This window comes from Talpa occidentalis, unplaced genomic scaffold (genome assembly GCF_014898055.3).
Source record: "Talpa occidentalis isolate TD23 unplaced genomic scaffold, MPIMG_talOcc4v2.1 talOcc4.5, whole genome shotgun sequence".
NCBI classification, from domain to species: Eukaryota; Metazoa; Chordata; class Mammalia; order Eulipotyphla; family Talpidae; genus Talpa; species Talpa occidentalis.
Window position 1 is genome coordinate 12,156,502 of NW_023604861.1, and position 20,268 is coordinate 12,176,769.

The 20,268-nt window shown below is 35.0% G+C and overlaps 1 protein-coding gene across 2 annotated transcripts in view; it reads right to left on the bottom strand.

Annotated features, from left to right (window-relative positions):
* Positions 1-20,268, bottom strand: part of GPC5 (glypican 5) — a 1,063,734-nt gene that overhangs the window by 2,894 nt on the left and 1,040,572 nt on the right. The window contains exon 8 of one of the 2 annotated variants that reach the window (XM_054701627.1): positions 4,983-5,136. In XM_054701627.1, coding sequence (XP_054557602.1) covers positions 4,983-5,136 — 154 coding nt within the window. Of the gene's footprint in view, positions 1-939; positions 5,137-20,268 lie in introns of those variants that run through there. The other variant, XM_037528635.2, reaches the window with a different exon arrangement.

The window sequence follows — 20,268 nt, forward strand, 5'->3', positions numbered from 1 at the left end:
TCTAGAAAACTTAAATAAGAGACCAGGAAAAAGAATAACTATAAGAAAGTAAAAATCAAAATCAACAAAAAACTATGAACCAGAGACACTCTATGGAGGGTGGGGGGCGGGGAAGGAGGGATTGGGGTCAAAACAAGGGGGTTGCAATTGTATGGGGAATATAAAAATAAAATTTAAATTTTAAAAATAAATAAATAATGACACTCATTCACATTAAGGTAAAAAAAAAAAAATCTGAGACCTTCCCACTGCTTTCCTTACTAGACCTTATCTTCCTTCTAGTTGAATGCTTGTCAAGGTGGGTGCTGTAACTCATGAAAGAAGAAACTTACTAAGCAAGTTACCCAAGTTATTTCTGTGGACCAATATCATTCCACCTACCTCCAAATATCTTCACTATTTACGATTTTGATTTTACATCTATGGCATTTCAATTGCCTTTATCTTTTTCTTTTTGCCCTGCTCTTGGATATAGTCAAAGTAAAATTTCTGGGGAAGTAGGATGCATGATCTCATTCATTCCTTAGTGGAGATGATGCCATGATTCCAGTGTGACAATTGACAAGTGCAGAAAAGTAAGAAATTCTTGAACTGGATGCTTACAAATGTTCTCACAAGTATTCTTCTTCATCCCAATTTTCCCAAATACGTTATTGTTTCATGCTACTATGGAGATAAGGATTATATATATATATGTGTGTGTGTGTGTATGTGTATATATATATATATATATATACTGATGGTATGCTTACAAATTATATTATGATGCAATTATTAATTTATTTCTGCACATGGAGGCAGGGAGGATAGTTTAAGAACTACATTTAATTTACCTCCATTTATAAATAATGATACTATGATATCAATCACCATGTAACTCAAACAAAGGCAAAGAAAGCAGACTTGGAACCCAAGAAATACATTTAATCTATATTTTAATCAAGAATGACTGATAATACAATAATCCACAATTAAAGAAAAACTTGATTTGCTCCAAATCATATCTAACAACATTAGAATTATTATATTTGAATTTCACACAACCTATGTAATTGTATAGGATGCCAATGTCTGCAAGCTAAAGATTTAAATACTGCTATCACAGACTGTACAGTGAATATCTCAGCATAACAGTAGTCTAGGTAGAATTCATTCACTCAAGAGGATACAATTTGTAATGTAACTGAAGAGTTCTGATGATTGGAACAATATTTTAAGTGATTGAAAACAATTAGCAATAAAGTAATTGAATCATTTTCAAAGCATCATTATTGAGCACTTGAGAAAATCTGAATGTTTGTGGAAATAGCTTATTAACTTTTGTTTTTTAATGGGAATATAACACTCCAGACATTATTTCATTGATAAGATGTTCCTCAGCAAATACAGCACACATAGGCAAACCTAGGGATTTTATAATAATATTCTACTATATCATCCTTGCATCCATTGATCCTTCCTCTCTCCCTCCCTTTGTTTTTTCCATTCCTCCCTCCACCCCTTCCTACATTTCACGTCATCCTGTGTATTATGGTCAAAGAAATGCGCTACATCCTTTACTGACTCAGAAAACAAAAATAAATTTCATGATTCTACAATAGTTACAAAGCATGTGTGTTTTCATTCTCATTTTTGTTAGTTGATTTATTTGGGGAAGGATAATGTGTTTGAATGAGATTTGTGCATGTGGTAGGGTAATATCTGGTTATGAAAAAAACTCATGTTTATACTTTTCATTATGCTTTTATACTAACACTGTTTAATAATTATATAATTGCAAATATATATTCAATAGTTTGTTTTTAAATCCTTGTTTGGAATTATTGGATGGTGTCACTTATATGTAGAATGTAGGGAAACAAAACAAAGGGTCAGATCAAACCAAACCACTAACAGCCCCTAGAGTCTGACTGTAGAATTGAGGATACTACAGCAGAAAGGAGAGCAAGGACCACAATGGACTATAGGGAAGGCCTGTGGGTGGCCTGGTGGTGGGTGTGGTATGATACACCTGCAGGGTGTGGTTCAATATTTGTCAATTATACAGTGTTGTAAATCCATATTACCTTAATGTAAAGAAAAAAGGCCAAATGCAAAAGAAAAATTACTGCTGAATTATTTCTATGCCAACCTTATTTTATGCCAACCTTGTATTAATGCCAACCTTGTATTAATGTCACAAAAGTATCAAATCTGTACCAGGAATGTCTACAGCGCAGTATGATGCATTGTGTGATACTAGACAGCTTACATAATCATTGTAAGTCTCAGTTTTCTCACTGGGAAAACAGGTGTAATATTATTGAGGATACTTGAGGTGGCTTTCCTATGAACAGTTATTGTAGTGTTGATACAGAGGAGGAACAAGTACATGTCAGGTCAAATTGTTAACTGCTTTTCTCCCACGATCTGCAAAACACTGGCCTGTTCCATGACCAATACATTTATGTGTAATTACTCAGATATTCATGAAATTCTTTGCTTAAGTGATCCGAGCATAAGATGTCACTATAAATATGTGAGCGGTATTTTAAAATATATACATTCATTTGTAAGTTATCCTCTAATTCATCTTGGACAATAGATACATATTATAACAATTTTACCATTGTTCAAAAGCTTTTAAAATTTACTTAAGGAAGACTCTTCAGAAGCAAATTATCAGTCATATTTTGAAACATCAGTGTCATCATTTTTATTTAGTTAAATATCAAACCCATCCTTGAGGGGTGAGGAAGGTCAAATGAGACTCTGTTACTTGAAAGACCTTTGCAAAATATAAAGAGCTATACAAAATTTAAATGCTACAGAGTAGAGTATTCAAGATTAAATATCCTCATTGAGAATAGTAAAAACTATGCCTCAGGCTCTTAAATGAATTCCAAACTTCAAATGATCTGAGTTCCAGCAATCATCTAGCTATCAATAGCATCATAAATCAATGTCATCAAACTCCTGCCAGAGATAATATGTATACACACATATACATGCATATATATATGTATGCATATGCATGCATATGCATGACCGCACCCATACATGTGACACACATAGGTGTACATGTACCCATGCATGTATATACACACATGCTTTTATGCACATGCATGTATATATATGCATGACTGTACATATGTAATATGTGTAGGTAGTGCACATGTGTCTATAGATGTGTATATGTATACATAATCTGCCTGGAGGAAAATAACACCCATGTAAAATTTTGTTAATAACAATTATTCATGCTACTGATTTGTTACTATGCTTTTTTCCATTTGTTAACAAATCTAAAATTATCTCCTATCAACTAATTTTATTCAGATATGTCCAAGACTGTTAAACCATGCCATTTAGTGTCTGAAATTCCTCTACGTTTGAGTCAGAACTTCTAGCTAACCAACCATGATTTGGGCTGAAAATGGATGACTTAATATTACTTTTCTTTCTTCACAGTTAAAGAACTGAAGTTAAAGTTAAAATGAAAATGATGCATATTTAAGTTTATCATTTGTGGAGTGTGGTGGTACAATGAGCTATTTATTAATCAAGTAGATTATGCAATAAATATTAAGTGCTGGAATGGAGTTGTAGAAAATGGCATCCAGAATAATACTTTCAGTTCTGAGGCATGTTTGAAGAGACACTTAAATTGGATCTGGCAGTTCAAAAATACTGTGGTGGTTGAATTGATCAACCTAAGATCATTTGCTAATTGAGAAGCTAAGAGAGAACATAGTTTGATCATAAAGAGATTCCTGATTGGCTAGATTGATTTCTCCTCACAAATATTTGCCATCGATGGAGTCCTCTTTCTCAGAGGTTGTTTCATATCCTTTATAAAAAATGTTAAAAGTTCAGCACTTCTCCTTTTTGTCACATTGCATTAACGGTATTTTCTGGCTATTGAGTGAATGAGATACTTAGTAATAAAAGCTGACTTATCTCTTCCTTCTTAAGTACAGTGATAGTGTCTGTTGAGGAGTCTTATCACAACTGGGAAATCAGGAGCTGGATTAGCAGCTCTGCTCATGTGCAAATAGGAACAGAGCTAATGCATGGCAGACCACATTTTCCATATTAGCACATGTCTTTAGCTATTCTCAGGAACCTTGAATTATTAGTCTAATATCAAGTTTTAAAAAGGGAGAGCAAATAATATTTCTGTAAATGCATGAAGATATTTTGCCAGAAGAAAATGATTAATAATTCTTTAAGGTTTTCCATCAACTAATTAACAGCTTTATTAGAGATATTCCTGAAGCAGGCATGTGCTTTACAATATAGCTAAATCCACTAGGCAGAGAAAGGAGGGAACAGGGTCACAATACTGAAAATGCATTTAGAATGTAATACAATGCAGGTCAGATGCTACCAAAATATTCAGCTTTACATTTGTTAGTTAAGTTACAGTGGATAAAAATCACCAAGCTCTTTCAATAAAATTGCATGAATTGTTTTTTTCACAATTTAACTTAAAGACTTTCAGTAGTTTCTTTCTATAGCTTGCAAAAATGGAAGAATCGCTTGAAAATGCATGCATGTTACTTGCCATTGCTTGTTTGGATTGTTTTAATGTAATTCTAACTCAGGTATTTTGAATACTATGTATAGTCTTCATTGTCCTGCAAATACACCTTTTTTTTTTGGCCAGAAAGGAAGGGGTTTGGAATTCAGGATAATACAATTAGAGATAAACTAAATCCTTATGCACAGTCACTCTGTGATCTTCATACTTGCAGGTTTAATATGTTAGAATTTAAGGTTTAAGTAAGATTCAAAGAAGACATTGTCAGAGTATTATTTCAACATTGATTTTTAGATACTCTGTGAATATTCCAACTTGGTTTCTGAGAAGTTAGTGTGACATATCTTTGCATAAATATGATTGTTACATTCAGAAAAAATCCTATTCCAGGCATATGGAGAGAGGGGAGAAATCAAGATTCCAGGAGAACCTCTCTGTGGGGGCAGCAGAGTTCAGTTACCAGAGCTGGGGGAGCACCATCACCACACCCATCAGAGTCAGTGCCATAGACTCAGTCCCTGCTGTACATCCTTTTCCAGTTGTGTCCAGAGTTCTACCACCGTCTGTTTGATGGATTTGCTTGACATCACTGAGATTCAGCTCATCTGGCATCCCTGCAGAGGCAAATAAAAAAATACAGGATGATGCATGAGCACCTCACCATGATACATCTAGAGCAGCTCTGAAACTCTAAGTCTGGACATCATGGATTTCTCTAGCATTCTCCACATGTCCACGTAACTCTAAATGATTAATGTAACACAGGTACTTCTTTTCTTAGAGAGTGCAGGGCCTTGAGTGGGAGTTCTCAGAAATATTATGAGCAAAGTCTTAAGCTTTCCAGATTTTTAGAGCATTTGGATGCTTTGCTAATGTCACCAATTGGTTAAAAAATAGTAAAGACAGTTAATTAAAATGTCCTGAAATATGGCATTGTTTTTCCCAGAGATATAACAGTAGTAGTAAATATGTGACACCTTTACTCATGAAAATAAAACATTAGAGGAATAATGACATAGGACATTGTTTAAAAAGCACAATTTCTATAGATCATAATTTATGTTAGATTAAACTATGCATGGAATTTCTTCTTGGCAATATATCAATGAATAACAACAACAGATATTAAATTATATCTTTATCCACACAATAATGAGTGAGGATGCTTGTGGAGACATCTCCCAAAAGGTCAAATAATTTGTTAATAAGGTAGTCTTGAGACTGAAGTTAGGGAAAAAATATTTGATTTCATGGGGGAAAAAAAAGGAAAAGCAGGTCAGGTTGTTGATGAAGGTTAAGTCATAGTCTGGTTGTTACTTGTTTGTGTTATAAAACCTGACAGACTGCAGAGACCATTTCTAAAATTATTGGGGATGAAATAATCATTTTCGTAAAGAAGCTTACCTTACTATGCTATATCTAGGGAATTACTGGCTTAGTTAGTATCCAGGGCTTCCAACGCGCGTGTTCTGAGACCACGCGACCATCGAAACTATCTCATGACACGTCACAATCATTCACAATTAACAAGTTTAAATTCAGTGCTATTGTGGCCACAAATATTGACATCGTAATTACAGTGGGACTGGAAAAAAAAGGGTTCATATAAGGAAAAGTCAATATTTATGTAATTAGGTCAATACACATATATAATTCAGAAGGTAAGCTCGACCGCACTCGGGGATGAGAGCATTAAAACGAAGCACATCTCTCCTGATTTGACATATTGATTTTACAGTCTGCGCGCTCGCATTATTATTCATTGTTTGGGTACTTGTTTTGCCCTTCTGTGTCATTAGGCAAGATGAATAAACTAGTGATTCATTTTTTTTTATAGGGACTGGAGTAGAGTGAATATTTTAGTCATGGTTTTATACTTCTTGTTATGCTAGAGTTTAACGAGGAGCTATGAGGACTCCAGGCAATGAAAAAAAATTTTTTTTCCCAAGATAACTACATAAATTTGAGCTTCAAGGGATTTACTTTTCTTTTTTAAAGCACTGCGAAGAGGTGCCTGGATTGGCTTTCTGAATAACTTCTTCTTAGGCCTTTCTGCACTGATATTTCCTCATTCATTTCTGAGCCAGGCACTAGTCTGGGTTCAAGGGATACCGTGGTGAGTGAAAATAAGTAAGCAGAAATATGTTCCATCTCATGCCTGGAAATCAGACAGTGTCAGGAAGAATGTCTCGCCTTCCATGAGGTGCAATTTTAACATCTGAGGTAGAGCTGTTACTAATAAATGTAATAATTGTAAGGACAATGGTCCCTGGACATAAGAATTCAGTGAATTAAAGTTCCCTTCAAGAGCCTGGCAGTCAGAGCTGCAGTTTCGGATCAAATCACAACCTGGTCCTGACATCTGTTAGGAAATCTTAGAATACCAAGAAGACCCACAATTATTTGATGCAATGATTGTTTTCTTAAGGAATTTAATTAACTAAGCCTGTAAATTATCCCAAAGCTTAACCAAAGACCATAGAAGAAAAATTAGTTTGGGGATTTATTACATTAATAAATTAAACAAAAACAAAGTAATTTTTGAATTTCTTTCTATGCATAATAGCAATAGGTAATGATGCCAGTAAATCTGTATTTCTGTCCTTCGTGGTTTATGGTCTGGTGGGGGAAGACAGGTAGTCATGCTATTATAAAATTAATATTAAAATTTGGTTACATGCTTGATAATGCTATGTAGTATGTAAGAATGTAACTTGATCAGAGAAGACTCCACTAAGTCATGCTGAAGTATATTAATTTGTTTGGCAATATCTACAGAATGCTTGATGTAATGCCAGTGGAGTTTCAGGCATTCCATACACATGAACTCATTTAACTTGCAGAACAATCCCATATAGTAGACACAGTTATCCTGCCTATTTCTGTAGAGAAGGAGACTGTGGCACTGGGAGGTTAAGTGATATCTAAATAGTGGACCCAGGAGTCAAATCCAGAAATTTCCCTGCCTGTAGTCTGATCACCCCTGTGCCAATTCTAAGCACTTGTAGGGCCCTGAGAAATCAGTATTTGAGGACACAGAAGTTCAATTTTGCTACCTGGAGATTACACCAAGAGGGCCTCCCTGGTGGCCTTGGGGTTAAGTCTCAGCACTGTCACCTCCAAGGCCTGAGTCTCCTGCCAGGTTGCTGACCCACATGGCGCAGCAGACCTCTCCTGTCTCACCCACTGTTTCCCTCAGCAGTGTATTTCAGTCAGTCTGCCTGTTCTGCTCCCCACTCTATCTCTGGTGAGTCCTCTCACCCCCTGCACCTGTGGCCTACACCCCAGTTGTTCTACCCAACAAAAAAGGGCACTAATAGTCTTTTCTCCTTTCTCAATCAGAGCTTTCTGATTATGAGCTAGTGCTGTGTATTCATGTTGCAACTGGAAGTATTCCTTTAGGATTTTGGTGGGTGCATACTAGATTTTGCCTTGAGGCAGGGGAGTTTGGATATTTCATTTCATCTACCCATATATTTTAAGAATTCTCGAAGTTACCAAGCCACAAAGACTGTTTAAAGATAATTTGTTCTCTACTTTAAAAAAAGAAAATTGCAAGACAGTAATCTATTTATTGTAAAATTGACCCACTGCTCCTTCTGTGTCAGGCACTGTGCCGGAATCTGAACCTTTACTAGGCACTTAAAGGATTTTTCTCTCTTTTTTTTGAGCCTGGAAAAAAAGAAGCTACCAGATGTCTTTCATCAATGGTGAAAGTAGAGGACAGATTGAAAAGAGCAGGACTATAGGATGTGATTTGAATTCAATGAAATTAAAATAATTTGCCTTTAGCTCTGATCTGTTGTCAAGGCAATTATAATCATGGCACATCAAAACTTGCCTAGGACATAGTATCTTTTCATGACTATCACTGCTTAGGTAACTCGAGTAATATGGCTTCACAACAGTAGGATGAGTTCGGTAGGATTATTTTTCCTCATTGTATAGATTAGGAACAGCTGCAGAAGTAATTTCCTCAAGGTAAAGTGGATGTGGCTGAAGCCCAGGTGTGTCCTGGTCAAATGCAGTTCTCTTTGCTTCCGGCTTCTTGCCACTGCACAATCAAATCAAGGCATTGGCACTTGCAGTCAACTCTGGCTCTTCCCGTCTGGCTGTATCACTTTATACATGACCTCCACTTCACAGAACTTAAAATGAGAGCATTTTCAGTGAGAGAGGAGGAAAGCTAGTCCAAACAAAGTACTGGCTATAAAATATTTGAAAAATGGGCCTCCCCTGGTGGCGCAGTGATTGAGCGCTGGGCTGTGAAGCTGCCTGCAGCCTCTGCAGCGCCAGTTCGATCCCCGACCACTGGCGAGGGTCCCACATGGTGCGCAGACCTCTCCTGCCACCCGCTGCTCCCTTCAGCAGTGTACTTCATCAGTCTGCGTGTTCTGCTCCCCGCCCTGGTGAATTCTCTCACCCTCCTGCGCTTCTGACTAATACAGACCACCATACAAGGGTAAAGAAAGGGTCAGAAATAGCCAAGTTATAAGAAACATAGTTTCATATATGACAGCAAAAGTGTTATAATGTTTTTAGCATGCAGAGTTCTTAAATCCATATGAAAACCACAGATGTTCCCACAGAAAACTGATAATTTGCTATCTGTAAGAAAAAAATATATAGAAGAAAACATTAAACGTTCTATAAGAATGCAAATAAATACTTAGACAAGATGAGGTAATAAAAACCTACTGTCAGTTGACAAAGGCGGGGCAGTGAGGAGATGATAGTCTTGGCAAGGATACAACCCTTTCTTAAGGAAGTTTGCCAAAACATATCAAAAGTGTTTAAAATGCATATTTACCCAGACCTAATAACTCCACTTCTATGAAAATATTCTTTGGGAATAATTAACACAATATACATAATGTTAGTCTGTGCATTGTTACAAGAAAATTAAGTGCATCTACTTATTTAAAAAGATTCAAAAAGGATAGTTTGGGTAAGAAGTGTTTATGGCATTTTATAATGTACCTTTTCTAAACTTCTTTGAATTCTGATAGTCTATGGCTGCCTTTTTTTGATAGTAATACCTCTTTCATTTTGTATTCACCTAATAAGCATTTAATAATAGTTGTGTGGATGAATATGAACTTAATCTAGAACAGTTAAAAATCATTGTTTCTTTAATTCAGTTTCTTTTCTCCCCCCAGCTCCAACCTATTTGGGATATAGTTGACATAAAACACTGTATAGATTTAAATTTTCAACATATTGATCTTATATATTTACATATTTAAAATGATTATTATAGCTTTATCATTATGTCACATAATTCTTTTGTGTTGTGGCACTTTTAAAATCTAATCTCTTAATGACTTTCAAGTATAAAATACAGTATTATTAGCCACAATCACTATGCTGTATATTAGATTCCAAGAATTTATCTTGGAACTGGAAGTTTCACCCTTTTCCCAATATTTTCCTACCTACACTACTGTCACCCGGCCCCTGGTAACCAACCATCACTCTCCTGTTTCTAGGACTTAAGATTTTTTTTTTTGACTACACATATAAGAAATTTCACTGTATGGCTTATTTTACTTAGTATAATGCACTCAAGGTTCATCCAAGTTGTGGCAAATGGCAGGGTTTTCTTCTTTCTCATAACTGGATGTGCGTGTGTGCATGTGTGTGTGCATGCGTGTGCATGTGTGTGTGTGCGTGTGTGATCTTTCTCCATTGGCAGATGCGTAGGCTGTTTTCATATCTTGGCTCTTGAGAATAAGTGGCTATGGGAGTGGAATGATCTCTGTGCCATCTTGTTTTCATTTCCTGTGGATGTATACCCTGAAGTAGAATTGCTGAATCATATGTTTGCCAATTTTAAAAATTAATCAGCTAAACCAATCATATCTTCTCTCCTAGAAAGTGTTTGGTAGGTTTGTCCAGCAAGTTGTGTTACTTGAATTCAGGACAGAGTCTGACTTTTCTAATTTTCTTTGGGGACTCCACGTAAACCGGTAAGAAAAACATGGTGACATATGTCATAGAGAGGTGTCTGGTAATCCCATAGCTTCATGAATACCCAAGCTGAAAGTCATTGCTTATTTTTGATTTGACTTTTAAGACTCATACTAATAAACAGGCCTGTTCTTCTGGAAGCATATTCCATTCTCTGCGGGACAGGGGCATGAGACTTAGAGGGCCATTGTTCACTCTTTGCAATGAGTAGTCTTTCTTTTTCACCAAATTTGTAAGAATAATGGAGTAATTCTAATTGTTAATAAGTTAAACAATGGATTAAAAATTAACTGGAGATTCTGACTATAAACCAAAGCTTAATTAAAATAGTATGATTTATTGTGATATTTCAGTTCTGGGTAATGCTGGGGATCATTATCACCTATTTGTTACTGTATCAAATGAATTATTGATAATAATTAATGACAATTTTTTTCAGGAGAGTTTGTAGCACAGAAGGAATATTGTTTTGATCTTTTGCCAGTTCCTGAAGCTATATTTTATTCCATAATGATCATCTGGGTTTTTTCTCATAAGTTTGCCTCATAGATTTTTGAGGACTTTAGAAAGAAATCACACACACTTCTCATATTGAAAATGCCAAATTATTTTAAGTAAATTTATGGTAATACACTTTTATAATAATGTCACTGTTAGGTTTTTTAGAAGCATGGGTCTCTTTTTTAATTGTTTTTTCTTCCACTGTTTTTCAAGTTATACATCTTCCTCTATTTTAGCAATTAAAGTAGTGATCAAGTTCTTGTTTATTAAAGTTAAAAGTTCATACCTTTATCATCTTTTGGGAAATACAAGAACCTAAGAATACTGTTTACATAATCCCAGTATAATAATTTATAATTCATTTCTGCATATATAATGTCATTCTCATATCATGCAGGCCATGTTTAAATTTATCTAGCTATTTACCACTCTTTCATTTCTTGTTGCACCAGCTGTTTGAGTTTTTCTCCTGCCTGAAATGCATCAGTTAACATTTCTCTTTGGGGGCCTCCAGAGAAAGCTCTTACTTTGTGCTGATTAGATTATTTTTATTTTCTTTCATTCTTGAAAGATACTTGTTCACTGGGCATAGTGTTCTAGGTTAAAAGTAATTTTCATTCACAGAATTGATAATATTCTTCAATTCTTTGTTACTTCTAGTGTTGCTCTAGAAAGAACAAATCTCAGTCTGCAATAACTCTGTGGAAAGTAATCTCTTTTTCTTTTTGTAGGTTCTTTGAGTTTAGTAATCAGTAGTTCTCCACTTTTTTTGTTTTTTATCTTTATTGGGATCAATATATGTTGAACCTGAGTATTTGCATCTTCATCATTTTGAGAAAAATTGTAAACATTATCTCTTTAATATTATTTTTAACTCTTATTCTGCAACACCAAGAAAAGATATATGAGATGTCAGTTTTTCCTCCATGCTCTTATATCTGCTCTTTCTATTTTATTGACCTTTTGTGCTGCACTAATTTCTTTCAGTGTACCTCCTAGTCACTTATTTTCCCCAGTTGTTTTGGTTGTTATGGTTTTACGTCTTAAAATTTTGATTGTTATTCTTTCTTTTTCAATTCTTATTTTTTTTGTGAAGCACATTTGTAGACTATCACTCATTTTTTCCATCTTTAATCAGGCCAATTAATGTCTATATGTACAGTCCTTTAGAATTTCATTTCAAATGGTATTTACTTGACTAGTTTATTATAATCTATGGTTATTTGTCAAAAACTGGAAAATAAAATTATATTTAAAATTTGCTGAATTGAAGTTTAAACAAGCCTACATGTTCTGTATGGATGATGTGAGAGGTAATGTCAAAAAAGCTTTGACTTTCTTTGTTTTTCATACCTAAATTATTCTAATAAAAGTGAACTCTTCAACTAGTAAAATATTGCCTGAGATAAATGCCTGGCAAGATTTTATCTTTATTTTTTTAATAGCTGAGTATTACCATGTGTGCATCTGTCTATATCAGATATAGAAAGATAAGTAGGTAGGTAGATAGGTAGGCAAGTAGGCAGGTAGGTAGATTTAAAATGCATCTTTATCCACACATCCAGTGATGGGTATTTAGGTTGTTTCCAAATTGTGGCTATTGTAAATAATGTTGCAAATAACAGAGGGTTGCATATATCTCTTTGGATTCATGTATTTACTTTCTCAGAAAAAAAATGCTCATACAGTATTTCTATTCTTATTTATTTTTTATTTTTAAACAATATTTGCTTCCTCCCACCCCCCTCCGATTGAGTCCCCATAGAATTTCCTTCTCCAAGGCACCAGTGCACCATCACCTCAGTCCCCTGTTCTCTTTCCCTCCCTCTGATCCCTCTCCCTCCTCCTCCCCTGCAGTATGTCTGATTTATAATTGTCTGATTTTGATTTGTTGTGTTTTGTACTGTTGTTATTTTTTTATACTTTATTTTTATTTATTTTTTAATTTTTTTATTTACTTTTTTTATAGAGGCATTTTTTTTTTATTTATTTGTTTGTTTGTTTGTTTGTTTTGTTTATACATGCACTGGGTACAGTCAGAAGCGCGGGAGGGTGAGAGAATTCACCAGAGCGGGGAGCAGAGCAGGCAGAAGGACCCAAGTACACTGCTGAGGGGAGCAGCGGGCGGCAGGAGAGGTCTGCGCGCCATGTGGGACCCTCCTCCAGGGTGGCCGAGGAGCAGCCGGGGATCGAACCGACACCGCAGAGGCCGCAGGCAGGTTCGCAACCCAGTGCTCAACCGCTGCGCCACCGGGGAGGCCCCTGTTGTTATTTTTTTACACTGATGTCTTATTTGGTTCCCCTATATTCCTGTTTATAAGTGGAACCATCTGATATTTTTCTTTTTCCTTCTGCCTTATTTCACTGAGCATAGCTCCATTGCTGTAAATGACATATTCTCATTTTTTTTTAAACTCCGTACTCTTTTCTATAGTGGCTACTCATTAGTTTACATTTCCACTAATATGGAACAAAGATTTGTTTTTATCCACAGCCTTGCCAATGCTTGTTGCTTATCTTTTTGATAACAGCCATTCTTGTAGGTGCATGTCTGATACTAGTATAGAGTGCAGTCTTGTTCTGGCATTTAACTGCCCAGTAATTTTAAGTATTAATGCTCTCCTCTTATCAGTGTCTATGATAGAAAAACCTAAAACACCCTAATTCTCTTAATAGTAGGGATTGTCCTATTTCAACCTGAAGCATAATTAGATTTAAAAAAAAATGGTAGTTGCTATTATGTTTATTGGGTAAAAATTTTTTTCCAATGAACGTTTTATTTATATTTTGGTTAACTTTATTTGATTGGGGTAACACTGATTTACAATACTGTATATCACTCAGAGCTACAGGATCACACCACACCCACCACCAGAATGTATACAGTATTCTGCCGACGTCATCTGGCCTCCTTTTCCCTTAGTTTTAGAGTCAGATTTCTAGGGTTTGTTTTGAGTTTGACTTTTTTCTGACCCATTATTTTGTTTCACTATATCCAACATATGAATGAAACCATCTGGTATTTGTTTTTCTTCTTCTTGATCATTTCATTTAGCAGCATCCCAAAATTAATGTAAAAATTAAAGTGATATCCTAGTCAAACCGGCATTTAAATGATGTCAAATTGTTAAAATTTTCAATGTGTTAATAGGTAACTATGAATTTTTCTTTTAAGTTATTAGTTCTCATATAATCAATTCTTTCAAATAGTCTTTCTATAGTCTTTAGAGATATTTATGGTATACATACCTAAAATATGAATGATATTATCTATAACAAAAGAAATGTAGGTTTGCAAGATGGATTCTCATTATCCTTGAGCTTAGCATCACAAGATTACATGGACCTTTAAAAGAAAAAGATTTCTCATTCTTTTTCCCCTTGCTTTTCTTTCATTTTAACATTGACTCTTCCATTCATATCTCCCATCTGTACTCCTTGCCTCTGTCAACCAACAACCTGTGAGCTTGGCTTTAGTTTTGTATATTTTATATTTTACATATAAAAGAAATCATACTAACTTATTAGCTAAACATAATGAAGTTCCAGCTATTTTATAAATGATAAGATTTCTTCTTTTCATGACTAAATAATATTCCTGTGGTTTTTTTTTTTTTTTTCTCACAGTTCCTTCATTCATCCATTGGTGGACACTCCCTACTTTTTTTTTCATATTGGCTGCACCAATTTACATTCTCATCAACAGGACACAAGGGTGCCTTTACTCCACATCCTCATTTTCCTGAATGACTAATAGTGTTGACCATTATTTCATGTACTTATTGAACATTTGTACATATTCTTAGATACTTAAAAAACAATCCTATTTTTCCCATTTTTCCTTTTTTTAAATTGAGAGTAACATTGGTTTACAAGACTTTGTATCATGCAGAAGTGTAGTGCATGCCCCTTCAGATTCAGGTTACTCTACTTTACCCATCATTCAAGAACCCAGAGTCTTCCAACACAATCTATTGTGCACTCTTCACCCTTTACTCCACATACTCTCCATCTGGTAGCCTCAGTTCTGCAATAAGATTTCTAAGGTTTGTTATTGCCTCGGATTTGTCTGACCTATTGTTTGGTTCTCTGTATTTCCGTATCAGTGAAACCATCTGGTATTTGTCTTTTTCTTCTGACTTTTGCTTTAGCATCATCCCCTCCTGTTTTATTCATGTAGTTGCAAAAGATAGCGTTCATAATTTTTAAATAACTCAGTAGAATTCTAGTGTGTGTTTGTGTGTGTGTGTGTGTGTGACATTTTCTATATCCACTGAATTATCCTAGCATGGTAAAAATAAAAATAAAGCTATAAGTATGCTTAGATACATGATGGTGATATTCTATGGCATCGAAGAGAAAGAAAAAAAAAATAAAGCACCACTTTGCCTTTAAAGGAAAAAAAATAGATTATTTTTTAAAACAATAATAGATGCTAAAAGAAAATAACTTATTCCAAACATGAATGGCTAGATAGTTAAGCTATGTAGATGGACTAAAGGTAATAAAAGTATAACAAAGTGCACTGTTTTTCAACACATTATAAACATTTTTAAATGCATTATTAAAGATTATATGTAAATGTGCAAGAAATTGACCCCAAGTGGAGAAGATGAAAGTTACACTTGTAATCAAAGTAACTGGCAGGCATCTTGGGCACCATATATAAATGTGTTTGTTGAAAAACAATGATCACAAAATGATTAATTTGGGGGTTTACATGCAAGCTATAATTAAAATATTTGTGAGGAAGTCATATTAAATATTCATTCTGTCAAGGCAATTATGTATTTTAATGAGTGTTAAAAATTCAAGGCTAACCACTTCAAGAATAATGGAATATATACATTCCTAATCTGAGGAAAGGGGCATTAATGAAATCTAATGTATGTCAGCAACGAACAAACATACAAACAAAAATGCCTGGTAAACAGCACAAAGTCAGATGTTAGAAACATATGCAGGTGGTCAGATGATTGAGGGTGTCTGAACGATCTGTCATCTTGAAAGGCAACTTCATAAACATTTTAAGCATCTGGCAACAGAAGCTCGGTCCTAACTGTGGGTCACTCTAGATCTGTTGCATTGTTGTAATTTAGATTGGTGTCCTGCTTCTGCTATAGATGACAACTGTATTAAAAATATTATTGAAGCAACATTATTTATTACATTATATATGTTTCAGGAGTGTATCATTTAAATTAACATTGTATATACTACATTAAGCTCACCACTCAAAGTAATGACATTCCTTATATGAAGAGCATTTTACTAAAAGTGCTGAGCAGTATTCCATTTTTGCCAAGAAACTGATTAGCAAACCATGATGATTCTTCCCCACTAATAATCAATAGTGTAAAACAAACGGCTGCCTTACAAAGGAATGATTGAATGACCATTAGCGGCCTGGAAGGGAGGCTGTTTTGCTTTAGCAGTGCCTAATACAAGGTGCATTTGCTGTAGAATCTTGTGAAGTTCAAAGTTGGAAAAAGGCCAAGGTGCCTATAGAACAAGGGATAATTAGCAATTTAAGGATTGCTATCACTTGGACCCTTTTAATTATTTTATTAAACTTGTTGGATACATAATGCATGCCTTTCAGACATTGGATTGGGCTTTGTTTACATAGATGGCATTTTTCAATTACTTACATTTGCTACAAATTAGCTGCAGAAAGTAAATTGTGAACATTCATGAGGAAAGAACTTTTCTCCCAACGCAATATGAAAATTAACTTCAGACAAAATTTGCCTGTTTTACTTGAGTAAATGAAGAATATTAAGCAGCTAATTCTCAGAGCCTAAAAATTGTCAAAATGTCTTAAGAATGTTGTGCAAGAGAGATTCTGAAGCTTATTACATTTATTAAATGGAAATGAATTATCTTGACTTGCATATCTGATTCATCAAGTCTAATAAAAATCAATTCATTTAATATTTGAAATGATATTTTGTATAAATTGTTAAATATTTATTTATGCATACAAGAACTGGGGTATAGGGCAGAACTGGGGTATAGGGCAGGATGGGGGAAGTGAGAGGATTCACCAGAGACAGAGTGGGGAAAAGGACAGGCAGACTGATTGAAATACATGGTTGAGTGGAGCAGCGGGTGAGACAGAAAAGGTCTTGGTAGTTCCCTGGCTGGCCGGGGATAGAAGTCATGCTGCAGAGGCTGAGGATAGCTTCATAGTGCTGTGCTTAACCTCTTGTGCCATCAGGGAGGCCCTGTACAAATTATTTTTAAGAAGAAATTCTACTGGCCCAAAACTATAGAAATGAAATATAAGGATCTAGCCACCACCCAGAGAAGAATATCAATGTTATTCATGAAAATACCTACAAAAGTCAGCAAACTTGAGGACATGTGTTTAGGTTGTGGGGGATGGCTCTCCTCTTGCCCTCTTGTCTTCTCAATTGGAGGTTTGTACTCAGATGGGATTGTGCAACATTCTAAAATATATTATTTGCTATCCTTTGGGTTGACTAGACATTATGAAAATAACAGGTGCATGTGTGAGGAGGGAATGCTTTCATATTGAAAACAGGGAAATTATGTGGATGCTGAAAATTACAGGATCACCTTTCTTGACCCAGTATGGAAATTTTTGCATTCTTGCATTTTATCTCATGGAATAAAACCATCCATACTCATTCTCTCTCAAACCCATAATTCATTGTTGCCCCAATAGATCATTCCTTGTCACATATGATAATAAAATGCATAGTTTCCTGAATGGAAAACACAGACCTATATAAAAATGTCCATTCTTTCTGTCCTTGTCTGTATCCATTGTCCAATTGTAAACACTGATGTGCTTTTTATGGTAGGTGTGTATTTACTTTGTTTGTCATTATTGCTCAGCGTAAGAATATTTTAAAAATATCGATATATTTTGGCTTATTTAATGTTTGGGCCCTTATATTGATCTCATTCACTTAATTTTAAGCTCCTTGAAAGCTCTGATTATATTTGTCATCTATTCCTTCAGTTTATAATTATTCATGATAGCCTATATTTGGTAGATTTTTGAATATGAGTTACAGAAAATGATCATGATACATAAATAAATACTTAACTGTTTCTTTTCCAAATTTATTCAAATGGAGATACACAGACACCAGAATTTATGCTAGATGGTAATGGAGTATGGTAGAAAGAAGTCAGAGTCAAGTTCCAGAAACCTTTGAAAATTTATGCAATCATTGGAATTAAGTTTCTTCATCTATAACATTTGCATTGATAATAAAGGATTTGAGAAGATTAAATGAAATCATAACTATGAAAAATTTTGTATTTTTTGCACAGACAGAAATATGGTTATTATTTGAATAGTAGAGGTAAAATAGGTTGAAATGAGTTTCTTTTGGATAGTAGGTAATAGAGCCAGAAATAGCCTTCCTGTCTCCTGAATCTCAGTCTGGGTCTGGTGAGGAGACTTGCAGCCTTACAATAAACTACCTGTGCTACTAAAATGCAAGTCTGATGTTGGATGACATAAATAGGAACCTAATAATTTAGAGAGAATCATCTCTACCATCAAAGAATTGTTATAAGGATAATTCAGCTACTCCCTGCTCCTCTTATATTTGTATCTAACATCTGTCTAAATTTATTTCAAATTCAAAGTTTAGCAGAGATGACCCTTTAGATTACATAGTTGACACCTGACTAATGTTGTATAAATACATTTCTATGAAACACCGGGCTCTGAAAATATTAGCCACGTACAGAAATCAAATCAATGCAACTTACCCCAGCTCTGATTTTTTCCCTAAAGACAGCTGCCCACCTTGTTCCTACAGATTTTCAGTGACTTTGAGACATTTAAAATTTACAACATAATTGAGAGGAAGTTTGAGATTTCCCATAATCCCTTTCCCCACACGTATAGCTAGCATGTCCCATTATCAGCATCACTCAGCAACCGGTACTTCATTTTACCAGGATAAGCCTACATTGACACATCTTAATCACGCAAAGTCCATAGTTTACATTAGGATTCACTTTCAGTGTTGAACATTCACTTGGTGCTGAACATTTGGACAAAGGTATAATGACATATATCCATCAAAATAGCTCAGAGAATGGTTTCACTTCCTTAAAAATCCTCAATACTTTGCCTGCCTATTCTTCTCTACCCTGCACACTGCTGGCGACTATTGGTCTTTTTATTGTCTCCATAGTTTTTTCTTTTTCCACAATGTCTTATAGTTGGAATCATACAAAAGTAGCATTTTGACTGGATTTTTTCATTTACTACTGTGCAATTAAAGATCCTCTTTGCATGACTTGAAAGCTCATTTCTATTTCAGGGATGGGTAGTATTCTATTGCCTGCATGCACCAGTTTATCCATTCGCCTAGTGAAGGACATGTTTGCTCGCAGGATCTGACCAGTGAGGAAACATCTTTATGCAGGCTTTATATGAACCTAAGTTTTCAACTCTTTTGGTAAATAACAAGCAGCAAAATGCTAGATCTTATGGCAAAGATCTTGAGGAAACTTCCAAGCTGTCTGAGAAGGTGGCTATATCATTTTACATTTCTACTAGCAATGTATGAGAGTTCCTGTTGCTCTGTGCAGTATTTGGTATCCATGTTATGCTTTGAACCTTTCTAAGAGGTATGTAGTAGTGTCTCATTTTAATTTTCTTTTTTAATTGCATTTATTTGTAATTGAGGTAATATTTCAATACCCCCATCAGATTTTAACTACTGTGGTGTACCCGCTACCAAATCTCCTATAGTCCACCAGTAAAATTCATTGTACACCCCCCCCAAAAAAAAAATCCCCTATCTCCCTTGGTGCTTGACTTCTGTAGTCAGCTGTCAAGGGTTAGATTTTCAGCTTGTCTTTATCTGACTTTTAGCTCAGTTACTTTATATTCCATATATTTTCCATATATTAGAGACACCATCTGGTATTTATCTTTGTCCTACTGATTACTTCACTTAGCATTATCCCTCCAGCTCCATCCACATTGCCACAGATGACAGTTTGTCTTTTATGATTGTCTTTTGTCTTATGATTGCTGAGCATATATACCATGTGTATATATACCTTGTCTTTTTGATTCACTGAAATGTTTTGGAGAACTTAGGTTGTTTCCATAATTTAGCTACAGTATTGATAAACAGTACTGCAATGAACATGGGGTGTGAATTTCATTTTTAATTAGTATTTTGGGGTAGAGCTTAGGGGTTGAATTACTGGGTTGAATGGCATATCAATTTTTAATCTTTTGAGACACCTACTTACTGCTTTCCATAAGG